The 13,099-nt window shown below is 62.3% G+C and overlaps 1 protein-coding gene across 5 annotated transcripts; it reads left to right on the plus strand.

Moving 5' to 3' along the window:
- The first annotated feature begins 331 nt into the window (after window positions 1-331).
- TMC8 (transmembrane channel like 8) lies at window positions 332-10,419 on the plus strand. Of its 5 annotated transcripts, none has more exons than XM_073236010.1 (16): window positions 332-515; window positions 1,902-2,149; window positions 2,315-2,463; window positions 2,801-2,950; window positions 3,271-3,353; window positions 3,850-3,986; window positions 4,324-4,471; window positions 4,841-5,011; window positions 5,324-5,463; window positions 6,800-6,920; window positions 7,285-7,382; window positions 7,577-7,760; window positions 7,938-8,068; window positions 8,158-8,316; window positions 8,795-8,873; window positions 9,132-10,412. In XM_073236010.1, the coding sequence occupies exons 2-16, from the start codon at window positions 1,989-1,991 to the stop codon at window positions 9,372-9,374; spliced, it is 2,154 nt and encodes a 717-aa protein (XP_073092111.1). In that variant the 5' UTR covers window positions 332-515; window positions 1,902-1,988; the 3' UTR covers window positions 9,375-10,412. The 5 variants fall into 5 exon arrangements, with proteins under 5 accessions (XP_073092111.1, XP_073092113.1, XP_073092112.1 ...); XM_073236012.1 differs by lacking the exon at window positions 332-515 and adding an exon at window positions 1,104-1,422 and having other exon boundaries at window positions 8,010-8,068; window positions 9,132-10,419; XM_073236011.1 differs by lacking the exon at window positions 332-515 and adding an exon at window positions 1,104-1,422 and having other exon boundaries at window positions 9,135-10,414.
- Window positions 10,420-13,099: the final 2,680 nt, after the last annotated feature.

The following is a 13,099-nucleotide window of genomic DNA, read 5'->3' on the forward strand; positions in this document are numbered from 1 at the left end:
CCAGCGCAATCTCCCGGCAAATGGCTTTCCCACACTGACCTGGAACCCAGATTATCCCCCTCCGCCCCCCAGCCTGGGCGTGGATTTCTGGCGTTTATCAGGCAAGAGTTCTGGCAGACTTCCGGTTGTCCCGCTGGGGAGGAAGGGAGACTTGAGGAGGCCAGCACTGCGTGCACGTTTCCAGCGCTGTGTTCTGTTACTCCCCACAAGCCGGAGAAGGGGGCACCACAGCCCGGTTCACAGAGGAGGCCGCTGAGGCCGAGGGCCCACCAGCCCCCAGGATGTCTTCTGCCAGGGAGAATCTCGTCCACCGGGCCGCTCTGCAGAGGAAGCCTGGCAGAATACCAGAGGAGAGGCCCCCACGAATTTGAGAAAAGTGACGGGGGACACTCCTGGTTGGGAGAAGCCTCGAAAGACAGGCAGGGTGCAAGTGAACTGGAAGCAGAAAGGCAGGAGAGGGCACCCCCCCCGGGGGGAGAACAGGTGGGCATGCCAGGATGCCCACATGAAGGCAGGTAATGCGGCTCTACGGGACGCGAGGGTGGACAAAGGGGCCAGGGTTGGGTTTTCCTGCAGCGGTCAGTTACCTCAGGTGCGTTACCTCAAGCTGGATCTTGGCACAAGGCACCCCCTCATGGAGACCCAGGCCTGCCCAACCCCTGCCTCCCTGCACACCGATGCTCCGTCAGTGTGGCACGTGCATGACCCCAGGCCCAACTTGAAAATCAGCTCCTCCGGGGAGGCTTGATGGGTTGAACACTATCTGTCCACACTCCCTGCACCCTCTGAGCCCGCTCTGTGCCCGGCACCAGCGCCCAGCTTGAGGCCTGGCCTAGAGGAGGGCCTTAGAAAACCAGGAGGGGCCAGGCAGGGAGGCAGAAAGGCCCCTGGAGCTCAGATACGGGATGACCCGGCCCTAAGAAGGTGGAGAGGAAGCAACGCAGAAGGGCAGCACCGCGGGGCCCCCCGGGGGATCGCAGGCGGAGGGACCGGCCGGGGACTTTAACACATCTGGTCTGGGCGGGGCGTGCGCGCAGCAGGTTCCTATTGGTCAGGCGGCCTTGGCGTCCGCGCTGGGGACAGCGGCGGGAAGTTGAGAAATAGTGTCGAGGGCTTCTGGACGCCGAGCCCCCGAAGTGATGGGGCCCACTTTCTAGGTCACTGTCGCGCTCTCCCGGCAGGGCCGGGCCGCTTGCGACCGGCTGATAAGGCTCCAAGGGCGGCCTCCCAGGCCGGAAGGGAGCGGGCCGGGGCGGGCGGCAGCGGCAGCCGCCGCGCAGAGGAAACCGCCGGGGGTGGGGGAGGGGGAGGAGACGGCGCGGAGCCGGGGTTCCTGTCATGTGACCCCTCCCCGCCCGCCTGGCGTGGCGGGAGCCTGCCTGAGGAGGGGTCTCCCCCGGGTGCTTGGTCCCTGCTCCCCAGGTGAGCTGGGTGCGGAGCGTCGGTTGCAGGCAGAGCGTGCGGGGGTGGAGGAGACTGAGGCCAAAGGGGCTGCTGGGGCTGGACCACAGAAGACAGAAGGGGTCCCAGCAGGTCCGGGTGCTGCGGGACACCGGGTCCTCTGGCTGGCGGGGGGCAGCGACGTCTTCCCAGTGGGCGAACCAGCACGTGCACGAGAGCGGGAATTGTCCCTCGCCAAAACGTGACCCCCACCCCCAAGGCCGCAGGTAGCAGGTGGGGGTGGGGCGGAGCAGGCCTTGGGTCGCCGCGCTTATCTGCGGCCACACCTGGCCTAAGCTTTGTCTGTAAAAGTCCCGTTTTTCCATGCCGTTTGGACCTGTCTCCCCATTGGACAGACACGTAAACCGAGGCCCCTGGCCATGTGTTGCTTTGAGGTGTGGATGGGAGCTGAGCCCACATCTCCACCAAGGATTGTTTCTCTTCATTTCTGGGCACGCCAGGGCCAACACCTTGAGGCTCACCCGACAGGCGCCCCACATCCCTCCTGGGGCCAGCACCGCACCCCCAACATCAACCCCACCTCAGAGATGCTGCGGCAGTGGCCGGGGCAGCCGGGGCAGGCCCCCGGGGAGGCAGACCCCGAGCCAGGAGTCGAGGTGCTGTGGGAGCAGGAGATGGAGCGGCTGTGCGCCTCCCGGGTGCCGGTGCGCGCACTGCCCTACGCCATGGTGGACAAGCGCTGCATCCGGTGGGTGCCCGAGGGCCGCGAGCCCCGGGCGGTGGGGGTGGGGAGGCGCCGGAAAGATGCACCTGTCGGATGGGGTGGGAAGATTCCTCCGAGCCGCGGGGCTGCTCTGCCTGGCTGGTGAGCACCGTGTGACTCAAAGGCGCCCCCATCACCACCCCGTCCCAGGCGGCTTAGGGAGCCCGAGGGGATGGAGACTTCTTGCTGGCGGCGGTGGCAACGCAGGCGACAGACCGCGGGACGGCGCCTGGGGGAGGCAGCACAGAGGCTGGCCCGGGGCTTTGGGCTCTGGGAGGCGCCTCTCTACGAGATCGGGGGTAGGACCCGCACCCCAGCCCCTCCTCCCCTCTCTGGAGTCCAACGACCAGTTTATAGACTGAGACGAGCATCGTCCTGCTTGCCGCAGCCCCCTCTGCCCCTCCGACCAGCCCCCTCCCTCACACCCGCCACCCCACCCACACGCCCCACCTCCGTCCGGAGAGCGCACCTTGGTGGATGACAGCACCCCCTGGTGGCTCTCGGAAGTACTGCTAGGGAGGCCTCCTGGACCGAGGTCCCGCCAGAGGCTGGTCCCCCACACCCCTCGGGTTGGTCCACCCTCACATCCCACAGCGCTCGGATTCTCAGCCAGGCCCACTTGTGTCCTCCCCACAGGCCTCTTTGGCACTGGAATCCAGTCCTATTTCACCTTCCTCCGCTTCCTGCTGCTGCTCAACCTGCTGGCACTGCTTCTGACTACCAGCTTCGTCCTGCTGCCCCTGGTCTGGCTCCGCCCCCCTGACCCAGACCCCGCCCTTAACTTAAGTGAGTGAATTCTCACCGAGGGACTGACGCCCCCCAGCCCACCCGCAGCCCTGGGCTCAGTGCTGGAACAGCCCTGACCCTCTGTGTCCCGACCCTGGGCGTCCTCCTGCTTAGACCCAGCCCTGGGAGTCTCCCTGACCATGCCTTTTGCATGGCATGCCTCCTGACTCATCCCCAGTGTCCTGCTCGGGGGGGGGGGGGGGGGGGGGGGGGGGGGGGGGGGGGGGGGGGGGGGTTGTGGCCCGGGCGCCTGCAGGGGAACAGCCTCACCTGTGTGGCGGGAGCCCTTCCCCATTGGCCCCTCTCCCTGCTTGACACAGCCTTTCAGTGCTCTGGCGGCCACCAGCCCCACAGTGGTGATCCCCAGTTGCACACTCGACTCTGGAATGTTTTGACTGGCAGGGTAAGTGGGCTCTGTCTTGGCTATGGATCGGGGGGCTGGGAGTCCTGGGGAACTGACTGGCCTCATGAGACCCCAGTCTAAGACTCCGACCCCTAGAACATTGTGGCTTGTAGGTGGTCAGTCTTACAGACAGGCTGGTCGGGTCAGTGATGGGTGAGAGAGACACTGAGGCCACTGTACATGCCCTCAGAGCCCAGCTGGGCAAGGGTGCAAGGGCCACAGAACTCTCCAGGCCTCCAGGATAAACGCCAGCCCTCCCCCATTCCCGGAAGCCACTGAGCGGTTGCTGTGTGGGGCTCTGTGTCCTGGTCCTGTGCCTTCCTCAGAGCTGTGTGGCCTTGGGGAAGTTACCTAACACCCTCTGAGACTCTGAAGTGGGGGTTCACTGACTCCCTACCGGATGGCATTTTGTGAATGAATGAGTCCCCATGTGAGAAGTACTTGGCACGAGGCCTGGCACGGACTGAAGCTCAGGTGTCGCCTCTGATGCCCACAGGCCTTCAACAACACCTATCTCTTCTATGGCACGTACCGGGCGGGGCCCGAGAGCAGCGATGCGTACAGCATCCGCCTGGCCTACCTCCTGAGCCCGCTGGCCTGCCTGCTCCTCTGCTTCTGTGGGACCCTGTGGCGGTAAAAGGGCACCCCTACCTCCACCTCTTTTCAAGAGATCTTCCCTGATTACCCCTCTCTTGGCATGGTACCCCCCAAGTTGGCAAGAAGGTCCTGGCCCCTGTTTAACAAGGCTCATTGGTGTTCCAGGGTCTGAACTCTGTGTCCGCAGCTGCAGGCCTCAGGAGCAGGAGCCATCACCCCATATCCACCCCCACCCCCAGGTGGAGGCCAAAGCCTGCACCTGGAGCTTCCAGGGGCTTCCCACCCCAGACCTAGAGCCCAGCCGGGGCTGAGGCTGGCAGCGGGCAGGAGGTACCCCTCCTCCACTGGTCCTGGCCTCCCCTCTCCCCTCCAGGATGGTGAAGGGGCTGCCGCAGAAGCTGTTCCTGGGCCAGGACTATAGGTCACCTCTCAGTGCCAAGGTCTTCTCTTCCTGGGATTTCTGCATCCGGGGGCAGGAAGCAGCCACCATTAAGAAGCATGAGATCAGCAATGAATTCAAGGTGTGTTCGAGACCATGCTTGGGTGTGAGATGCGTGAATGTGCCAGTATGAATGAGTGTGAGCACATGTGTGACTGAGTGCATGTGTGTGCTGAGTGCACACGCATACACATTGGGTGTTACAGCAGGAGGTGGGACTGGGCTGCTGTTTGACTGTGGGCACTCACCCTCATGGTGAGGGAAGGGGTTGTCTAGACAAAACCAGCCACTGTTCCTCCACCTGTCCCTGCGCCAGTGTCACTCCAGCCCTGCCCAGATCCTGGAGGCTGGTCTCCCCACACACCCTGACCCTGGCCCAGGCACCTCCCCTTCCACCCACCCCCACCCCCACCCCGCTGACCCCATCTGCCTCTGCCCTGCCCCCTGGCAGGTGGAGCTAGAGGAGGGGCATCGCCTCCTGCTGGCGCAGCAGCAGACCCGGGCCCAGAGAGCCTGCCACCTGCTCACCTACCTTCGTGTCAACATCCTCATCGGGATTCTGGTAGCTGGGGCCATCAGCACCATCTTCTGGGCCACCAAGTACTCACAGGATAACAAGGAGGTACCAGGAGAATGACAGGCATTCATTTAATCCTGGCCAGTACTGTGGGGGGAGTCGGTATGGTCCCATTTTGCATCTGAGGAAACTGAGGCCCTGAGAGGTTAAAGCAATTTGCCCAGGGGTACGTCCAGGTCAGACTGGCTCCACCTGTGGATATCCCCCCATCCCTCCTCCGTGTTGCTCCTGGGAATAGTCCGTGGGCTTCCAGGTGCCTGGCCTGCACCAGAGTTATGCTCTAGGGGGTCATGGGGATGGGGGGGTATTGGGGGCCCTCCAGCCCATGGGCACCCCCTTACCTGCTTTTCCCCACAGGAGTCCCTGTTTGTGCTACTCCAGTACCTGCCCCCTGGGGTCATCTCTCTGGTCAACTTTCTGGGTCCCCTGTTGTTTGTCTTCCTTGTCCAGCTGGAGAACTACCCTCCCAACACTGAGATCAACCTCACCCTTATGTGGTGAGTGCCACCCCTGGGGTGGCAGGTGGGACAGCATGCAGTGGGGAAGGCAAGGAGGCCCCGGGCACAATAGGAGGCTGGGTCCTGCTGCTCACCTTGGTGAACTCCTGGCACCATGGGTCCCAAGCAAGCGAGGGCAGGTGGGCACTCTCAGAGCACATGGCCTCCTGGACCCCAGTCTCAGGGTCTCCAGTCCAGTGTTCCAAAAACAGCCAGCAGTCTGGACCATGCGCCAGCCATTCCTGGGGGCCCATGACTGTTTTGCCAGAGGGTGTTGGAAATCATCTTCACACACTTAGGAAAGCCGGGAGCACAGGATGCACGTGGCCTCCATGTGTGCCCCGAGGGTTTACACCCCTTACCTTGACAACCCTCACATGACCTCTGAAGTTGGGACCATCCTCATCCCCATTTGACAGCTGAGGAAGTTGAGGTTCTCAGGGGCTAAGGGCCTCTGCCAAGGACAAGCCCACCCTGCCTACTGGGTGCAGGTTCAGACACAGGCTCCTGCCCCCACGCTCCGCTCTGTCTTCCTTCTCAGGGCCCGGGTCCTACCTTGGACCCAAAGCCCCTGTTCCAACCCCACCTGAGCTCCCAGCTTTTGTCTCCATCTGCCACCCTGCCCCGCTTTCCCTAACAGCTTTTCCTTCTGTTTCCCTGGCACAGAAGCTGTCTGGAGCCCAGTCAGCTCTCCTCCAAGGTGGACTATGTTTGGTTTTGAAACTTTATTTTTGGAATAGGCAATAGCACACACACACAGTAAAAAAAACTTAAAATGCTCAAGAGGATGAAAGACAAAAATAAGCCCCTGCCCTTCCCTGCTTCCCAGCTTCCCTCAACAGAAGAACCACTGTACGTGTCAGCCTTGGACGTGCACGCTTGGACACCGGACACATGCAGTGGCTTGGGGTTAGGGCAGCTCACCTATATGGTCCCATATGCTCGTTGTTCAGGAGCATGCCTGCACGTGTCTGTGATAAATGAGACAGCGTAAGTGGGCTGGGGTATTAACTGTCTGTGGAAGAAAGGGAGATCTCACCTGCAGTAGGATATTAAAGGCCCACAGACGCCTGTGAGTCTCCAAGCTAGGTGTGAGGAGAGGACGGTGGACTGCACAGTGTTACCCAAACTAATGCAAAAACAATCCTTCTGGGAATCATCTGGAGACTGAGATTCTGGGTAAACTTTGCCACAGACAGCAGGCTGGGCTCTGAATTTAGAGGGGGCTGGGCCCAGGAGAGACATGATGTCACGCTGCCATCAGTTACACCAGTAACCTGGGTCAAATGTGCCCGTATAACTGGGCCCCTCCTCTGACACAGTCCCGCCCCCTCAGGTGCGTGGTGCTGAAGCTGGCCAGCCTGGGCATGTTCTCCTTCTCACTGGGCCAGACTGTGCTGTGCATCGGCAGAAACAGGACCAGCTGTGAGTCCTACAGCTACGCCTGTGACTACCAGGTGGCTGGCAGCTCCATCAGGGCCTGTCCCTCCTGTCCTTCTCCACAAAGCCCCACCTCTCTGATCTCCTTGTCCCTCTGTGGATCTCCCCTTTGTGAGAGACTGTGAGCAGAGCTGCCCAGACAGTAGCACACTTCCGGGGTGGGGAGGTGGGGAGGCGGGAGGGTGGCGAGCATTCACGGAGCGCTATGCTCCGGGCTGGCCGTGGGGTTTCCCTGGCCGAATCTTATCCTCAAGGCCTGGGTTTTACCATAGCAACCATACCAGACTCCAGGCAAGGCTCCTATACCACAGAGATCCCCCAGCGAGTGGGTGAGGGGCAGCTGGGGACCCTGGGCGGTGACAGACCCTCCCTCTGCACCAGTGCTGGGAGAACTCGGTCGGGGAGGAGCTGTACAAGCTCAGCCTCTTCAGCTTCCTCCTCACGGTGGCCGCCGCCTTCCTCATCAGCCTCCCTAGGAGGTGAGCCTGTGTGGGGACACCCCTGGGAGAATGGGGGTGACCTGGGCGTGTGTGGGGATGGCCAGTGGCCACGGCCAGGGGTGAGCAGTTCTGCACAAGTGTATCCACATGAATGAGCGATGGTCCAGGGCCACGACCACTGGGGTCCACATGCTTTTCGTGGGTGGTGGTGCCTGGACACACCCCTCCCGCAGGCTGCTGGTGGAGCGGTTCTCCGGCCGGTTCTGGGCCTGGCTGGACCGGGAGGAGTTCCTCGTACCCAAGAACGTGCTGGACATTGTGGCAGGGCAGACGGTCACCTGGATGGGCCTCTTCTACTGCCCCCTGCTGCCCCTGCTCAACAGCATCTTCATCTTCCTCACCTTCTACATCAAGAAGGTGGGGGCTCACGGGCTGGGAGGGAGCAGGGAGTGTGCTGGGTGGGCTCCTCTCACCCCTGTCAGCAGAGCGGGGCTCACACCCTGCGTCTGCCACCCCAGGGTCGCTTCCGGGGGCGTTAGACTCCTGGGGGTCCGCAAGCTGGGCTAACCGCGCCCTGCCGTCCCTGCCCCCCAGTACACCCTCCTGAGGAACTCGAAGGCGTCACCTCGGCGATTCCGGGCCTCCAGCTCCACCTTCTTCTTCCAGCTGGTGCTTGTCCTGGGCCTGCTCCTGGCCACCGTGCCCCTGGGCTATGTGGTCAGCAGGTGAGGGGAGCAGAGGGGCAGAGCCTGGCGGGCAGGCAGCTGCTCACCCAGGACCTGACACCAGCCCCTCTCTGGTCATCCCTCCCCAGCATCCACTCTTCCTGGAACTGCGGCCTCTTTGCTAACTACTCAGCCCCCTGGCAGGTGGTCCCAGAGCTGATGGCCCTCTGGCTCCCACCCCCTGGCCAACGTGCCCTCCACTACCTGGGCTCCCACGCCTTCAGCTTCCCCCTCCTCATCCTGCTCAGGTGCCTCTCAGGGCAGCAGGGGCCCGGGGAGGGTGCACCTGGAAGTGGGGAGTCCTTCCATGAACGCCTCAGCCAGGCTCACGGGGTCTGGGTGCTAGACAAGGATAGCTGAGAGGGGCAAGGTCCCAGGGGATGGAGCATGGGCCCGAGGCAGGTGGCCTGGGGGCTCCTCCTGTGCCCCTGGGCACCTCAGCCTCTGGGCCTCACCTGTAAAGCAAGCACCTCACATGACTGACCCCTGGGAAACAGTTGCTGGGGCAAGCACACCGGAAACCTGAAGGAGTCGATTATCTTGTTGCCATTTAGAGAGAATCTGAACGACCTGGGGGTGGGGGGAGAAAAAGGGGAGTCTGCCAACCAACTCAGGCAGAGGGAACACCCCAGGAGGCAGTATTTATAGACAGTGGAGAGGGAGGAAGCAGGGGGAGGCACGTGCCGTCCGAGGGGTGACTGACCGTGGTTCCCCATCTGCCCAAAGCCTTGTCCTGACCGTGTGCGTCTCCCAGTCCCGGGCCAACGCAAGGGCCATCCAGGGCCTCCGGAAGCAGCTGGTGTGGGTGAGTGTCGGTGGGGCTGGAATGGGGCGCAGGCTGCAGGCCAGACCCTGCCGGGGACTGTGGGCCCAGGCAGGGGGGAAACCGGGGAGGCTGGGGGAGGGCACGGCCCCGAGCCCGGCTGAAGGAACACGGCCTCAGGCTTGACCGGAGGGTGGGCTTGGGTTGCGGACGCGTCCGGACCTTCATGGGGGGGAGCCTCCGCGGGGCCGGCGGCTGGGAGGAGGCGCTGCTCAGGATGCGCCGTCCGCTCCCGCGCAGCAGGTCCAGGAGAAGTGGCATCTGGTGGAGGACCTGTCACGGCTGCTGCCGGAGCCGGGCCCCGGCTGCTCCCCGGGGCCCGCGTCCCCTCGCTGCCGCGCTTCTCGCCCGCGGTCCTTCTGCCCCGGATTCCCCTGCCCAGGCTCCCCCAGGCCCGGACCCTACCCCTCGGATCCCGCCGGGCCGCGTGGGGCCGGAGTCCCCGCCGGTAGATTCCGCTTCCCCAGCGGCTCGGAGCTGTAGTCCAGGAAAATACTGGAAAGCCTGGGCCGGATCACCGACGGCGGAACCAAGCGGCACTCGGAGGTCTTGGAGCGCTGAGATTTTATTTCACACCGGCGGGCTTGGAGCGGAGTCATCGCCCAGGGTCTGAGCCCCGAGCACAAGCAAGAGGAGCAATTTATGTTATTTTGATATGCAGCATTTCTGCATGCGCAGGGCGACAGAGGGGCCCGGGGGAGGGGAGGGGGGAGCTGGGAGGGCTTTGCCAACCAGAGGGAAAAAAGCGGTTTGCTGACCTTGACAGCTGTGTTGGATATTTTCCTTGCCAGTACCGACCTGCCTCCACCCGGGGCACCCCCAGGGCCTGACCTGTGGCCCCCCACCTCCTGTTGCCTCAAGCTCTGGCCCCCTGATGGCCACCACCCCTCTCTCCTGGGCCTACCAGCAGGGCTTCCCAGGGCAGGTGCACACACCAGGTGTAGCAAGAAGAAAAGGGCACTTGTATTTATATTTTCATCTCAGTCCTTTAAAGTTTCTATTTTTGTTGAATGATTTGTAGTGCACACATCTATCCGTGTAGTCGCCCATGATCGCAATTTATAAATACACACCCACTGGGAGTGCTCAAAAATCGTTTCCTGTGGGGAGCAGCCTTATAAAAGCTTCAAGACCTCCTGCCAGAAGAGCAGGCCTGGCCAGTCACAGGAACCTGCACCCCTGCTGGCTGTGTTCCAACAGCACATGGCCCAACATAACCTCCTGGTGATCCTTTGTCCCATGTGAGACCCATTAGGACCCACAGAGGTTAAGTGACTTGAGTCAGGGGCGCAGCTGAGGGTTGAAGGCTGGCTGCAGAGCCACACTGCCCCAGCCTGGGGCTCAGAGGCCCATTTCAACCCTGACCCTGACCCTGACCCTGACTCGGACCCCGGCGGCCTACAGGCTTAGAGAGTCTTAATAACAGAGGGTCTGTGGTCAGCCTCTCCCTAGCAGGATGCCTCAGAGTCCCATATTCTAACTCAAAAGTCCATGCCAACAATGGGGGAGGGGGGCATCCTTAGGAAACCAGAACAGAGGCCCCCCAGCCAGGCCTTCTGCAGAATCTGTTCTCCCCCCGCAGCTCGTGTCAGCCCCCAGCCCCCACCCCCGTTGAGCTAACCTTTGGGGACAGTGGGATGAAGGAGCCACCGGGTGGCTAGGAGTGTACAGACCCGTAGTGTGAGACGCATGAAGTGCAGGGCTGCCAGGCCACGAAGGGGGGCCGGGGTTGAGATTCCCTAGCCCCCACCCCGAGCTGCAGTGGCTGGGAAGCCCATCAGCAGCTGGCCCTTGCCAGCACTTCCGACGTGATGGGCCAGGTGCAGCCGGCAGCCAGGCGTGGGGGCTTGCCAGAGAAAGCTCCCAGGTGACTCAGCGGCAGGCAGGATTGAGGACTGAGGGCCTGAAGAACTGAGAGGAGGAGAGGTCGGGAGAAACCAGGACGGGACATGCTGGGGGAGCCTTAGCTTCTCCCAGGCCCAGCCCAGCACTTGGCTGCATTCCCTGCCTGAACGCAGCGTCAGGCAGCTTTGGCCGAGTGCACAGTGACTGGGGCTCCACGTGGTCATTAAAGGCTGGCCATTCGCTCCTCCGGTCCCTGTCCTGTCACTCACCTAGCATCACATGACCCATTCGTCTGTCAACAAGTGCCGGCCCTGCCCTGGGGAGCACACAGAGCTTGTGCTCAGTCGTGGGGGTGACAGCCTGAACCAGATGAAAAAGGCACCAGTTAACAGCGTGGGGCCGAGTGCTTGGACCTCCAGCACCTGAGAACTTATTAGAAATGCAACTTCTCAGTCCCCTACCACCTCCTCCTCCTCAGAGAAACTCTGAGGGTGGGGCCCAATGATTTTTGAGAGTTGGATGAGCCCCAGGACTGATGCTGAAGTGACAGGCTGCTGCCCTGAATCCTCAAGGCCTTTTCCTTGTACCCTCACATGCCTTCTGGCCCCCGAGCTGAGACCAGCCAGGGCTCAGCAGGGTCCACGGTGTCTGCTGAGGGAGAAGATGAGCTCTTGAGACCTCAGGGGACTCCACCTCTGGGCCACACTGGGGTGACACCACCCTCTGAGGGGCTGTGAGCTTCGAAAGTGCCCTTCCTAGGAGAGTAGTTGAGGTCCTATTACAATGTGGTCGTTGGCCTGAGCAGCAAAGTGGGAGAGATGGAAGTGGCCCTGAGACCCCCGTGATCCTGGCTGGCCAGCAGATAACCCCGGCTCATCACTGCGGTAGGAGGCGCTCATGGAGCCGTGACTAGTGGGGCCTTGCAGGAAGGGAGGGTCCAGACTGGACAGGAAGGCAGCAGGAATGGCCTGAGCAGAGGTGTGAAGGCGGGGCCACCCAGGGCTAGGCCGAGGACCCTGGGAACCTGGGCCGTGTGGCAAGGACAGTTGGAGGGCAGAGGGAGCCAGCGCCCCCACGTGGGAGCCACAGGCGCGGGTGGTTTGTATGAACACACGGGGCAAGGGGAGACCTGTGCAGCTACTGCAGTCAGGGAAGCAAGGGTCTCACCAGGTGCGACAGCCCACTACAGGGAGGAGGGCAGTAGTCTCAGCTCTACCCTGGGGGTTCCTGGCTTCGCCCTGCCCAGCCCTGGGGGACTCCCGGCTATGTAACCCTCCAGCTACGCCAGCTGAGGCAGCCCAGTGCAGACACTGGCAGGACCCTCCCAGGAACATAACATGTGACATGAGGGGAACAAGCTGATGCTGGGATGGCCACGTATCAGAGACTGGCCCTCTGTGGGCAGAGTGCACAGAACTGTCTGTAGTGGGTACACCCCAACTCCGCTCCAAACAGGCGACCTGGGGTAACCTGGTGTGTCCTCATCCGGCCTGTCCTGCCTGCAGCCTGTGGAGAAGGGGCGGAAGAGCCCAGAGAACCAGCCCCTCCAGAAACAATGGCACTCCAGTCCGACGGGCAGAGGGCTGCTGGCTGCAGAGGGGTACCTGCGGTGGGGCAGGAAAATGACCCTGTCCCAGCAGGACATTTCTGGGGGAAATGTCCCGCAAGTCTGCCCACCATGCCCTCTGCCTATGGATCTGTAAATGCACTGGTCTCATCCCTCGCACAGCAGAGGGGACAGCACTGGCTTCTGGCCTTCAGGCGGCAGACTGCCAGCTGCCAAGACCACCCCTCCATCCCCTCGGTCCTCAGTTCCCTCCCCACCCACTTCTGCGGGGAGAGACCAGACTTTTTGGAAGGGGATGTTGCTAGGAAACTAAGAGGAAATGTTCTTGCCCCCCAAATGCAGAGAGGTATGTGGGTCCACAGGGCACTTCCCCAGGGGTACAAGTCAGGACTGCAGGTGGCAGGTGACGATGCTGATTCCTACCCCCTGAGGAGAAAGGGAACCACTGAGGTGGTCCACAAAGCTGGTCCCCGAGTACCACCTGCATTCGGCCTGGACCTCCCCCACCATCCTGCTCCCAGGCAGGCAGAGTCATCCTGCCAGACCAGGTGCCCCACGTGCCTACACCTCACAGGCTGCAGTGGGTCCCACTGAGAAGGGTGAGGAAACCCGAGGGCGGGCTAGAATTGGCCTCCCATGGGTCAGGTGCACATCCCAGGCTGTGTGGGGCAGAGGTACGGCTGACCTCTGACCTGCGGGGCTCTGTCTGAGTGGGCAGTAAATGGTTCCACAGCAGGGGCAGGACGTTCTCCCTGAGGAAGGTGGCCAAAATGGACGTTTCCTGCACAAACTACGT

Source organism: Manis javanica, chromosome 4, assembly GCF_040802235.1.
Source record: "Manis javanica isolate MJ-LG chromosome 4, MJ_LKY, whole genome shotgun sequence".
Taxonomy (NCBI): domain Eukaryota; kingdom Metazoa; phylum Chordata; class Mammalia; order Pholidota; family Manidae; genus Manis; species Manis javanica.

Bases quoted from the DNA above. Each gene is read 5' to 3' on its own strand.
- TMC8 (XM_073236010.1), top strand. From the start codon at position 1,989: ATGCTGCGGCAGTGGCCGGGGCAGCCGGGGCAGGCCCCCGGGGAGGCA. The intron at 2,150-2,314 runs GTGGGTGCCCGA...ACCCCGTCCCAG, and splicing joins GTGGACAAGCGCTGCATCCG to GCGGCTTAGGGAGCCCGAGG. The intron at 2,951-3,270 runs GTGAGTGAATTC...TGCTTGACACAG, and splicing joins AGACCCCGCCCTTAACTTAA to CCTTTCAGTGCTCTGGCGGC.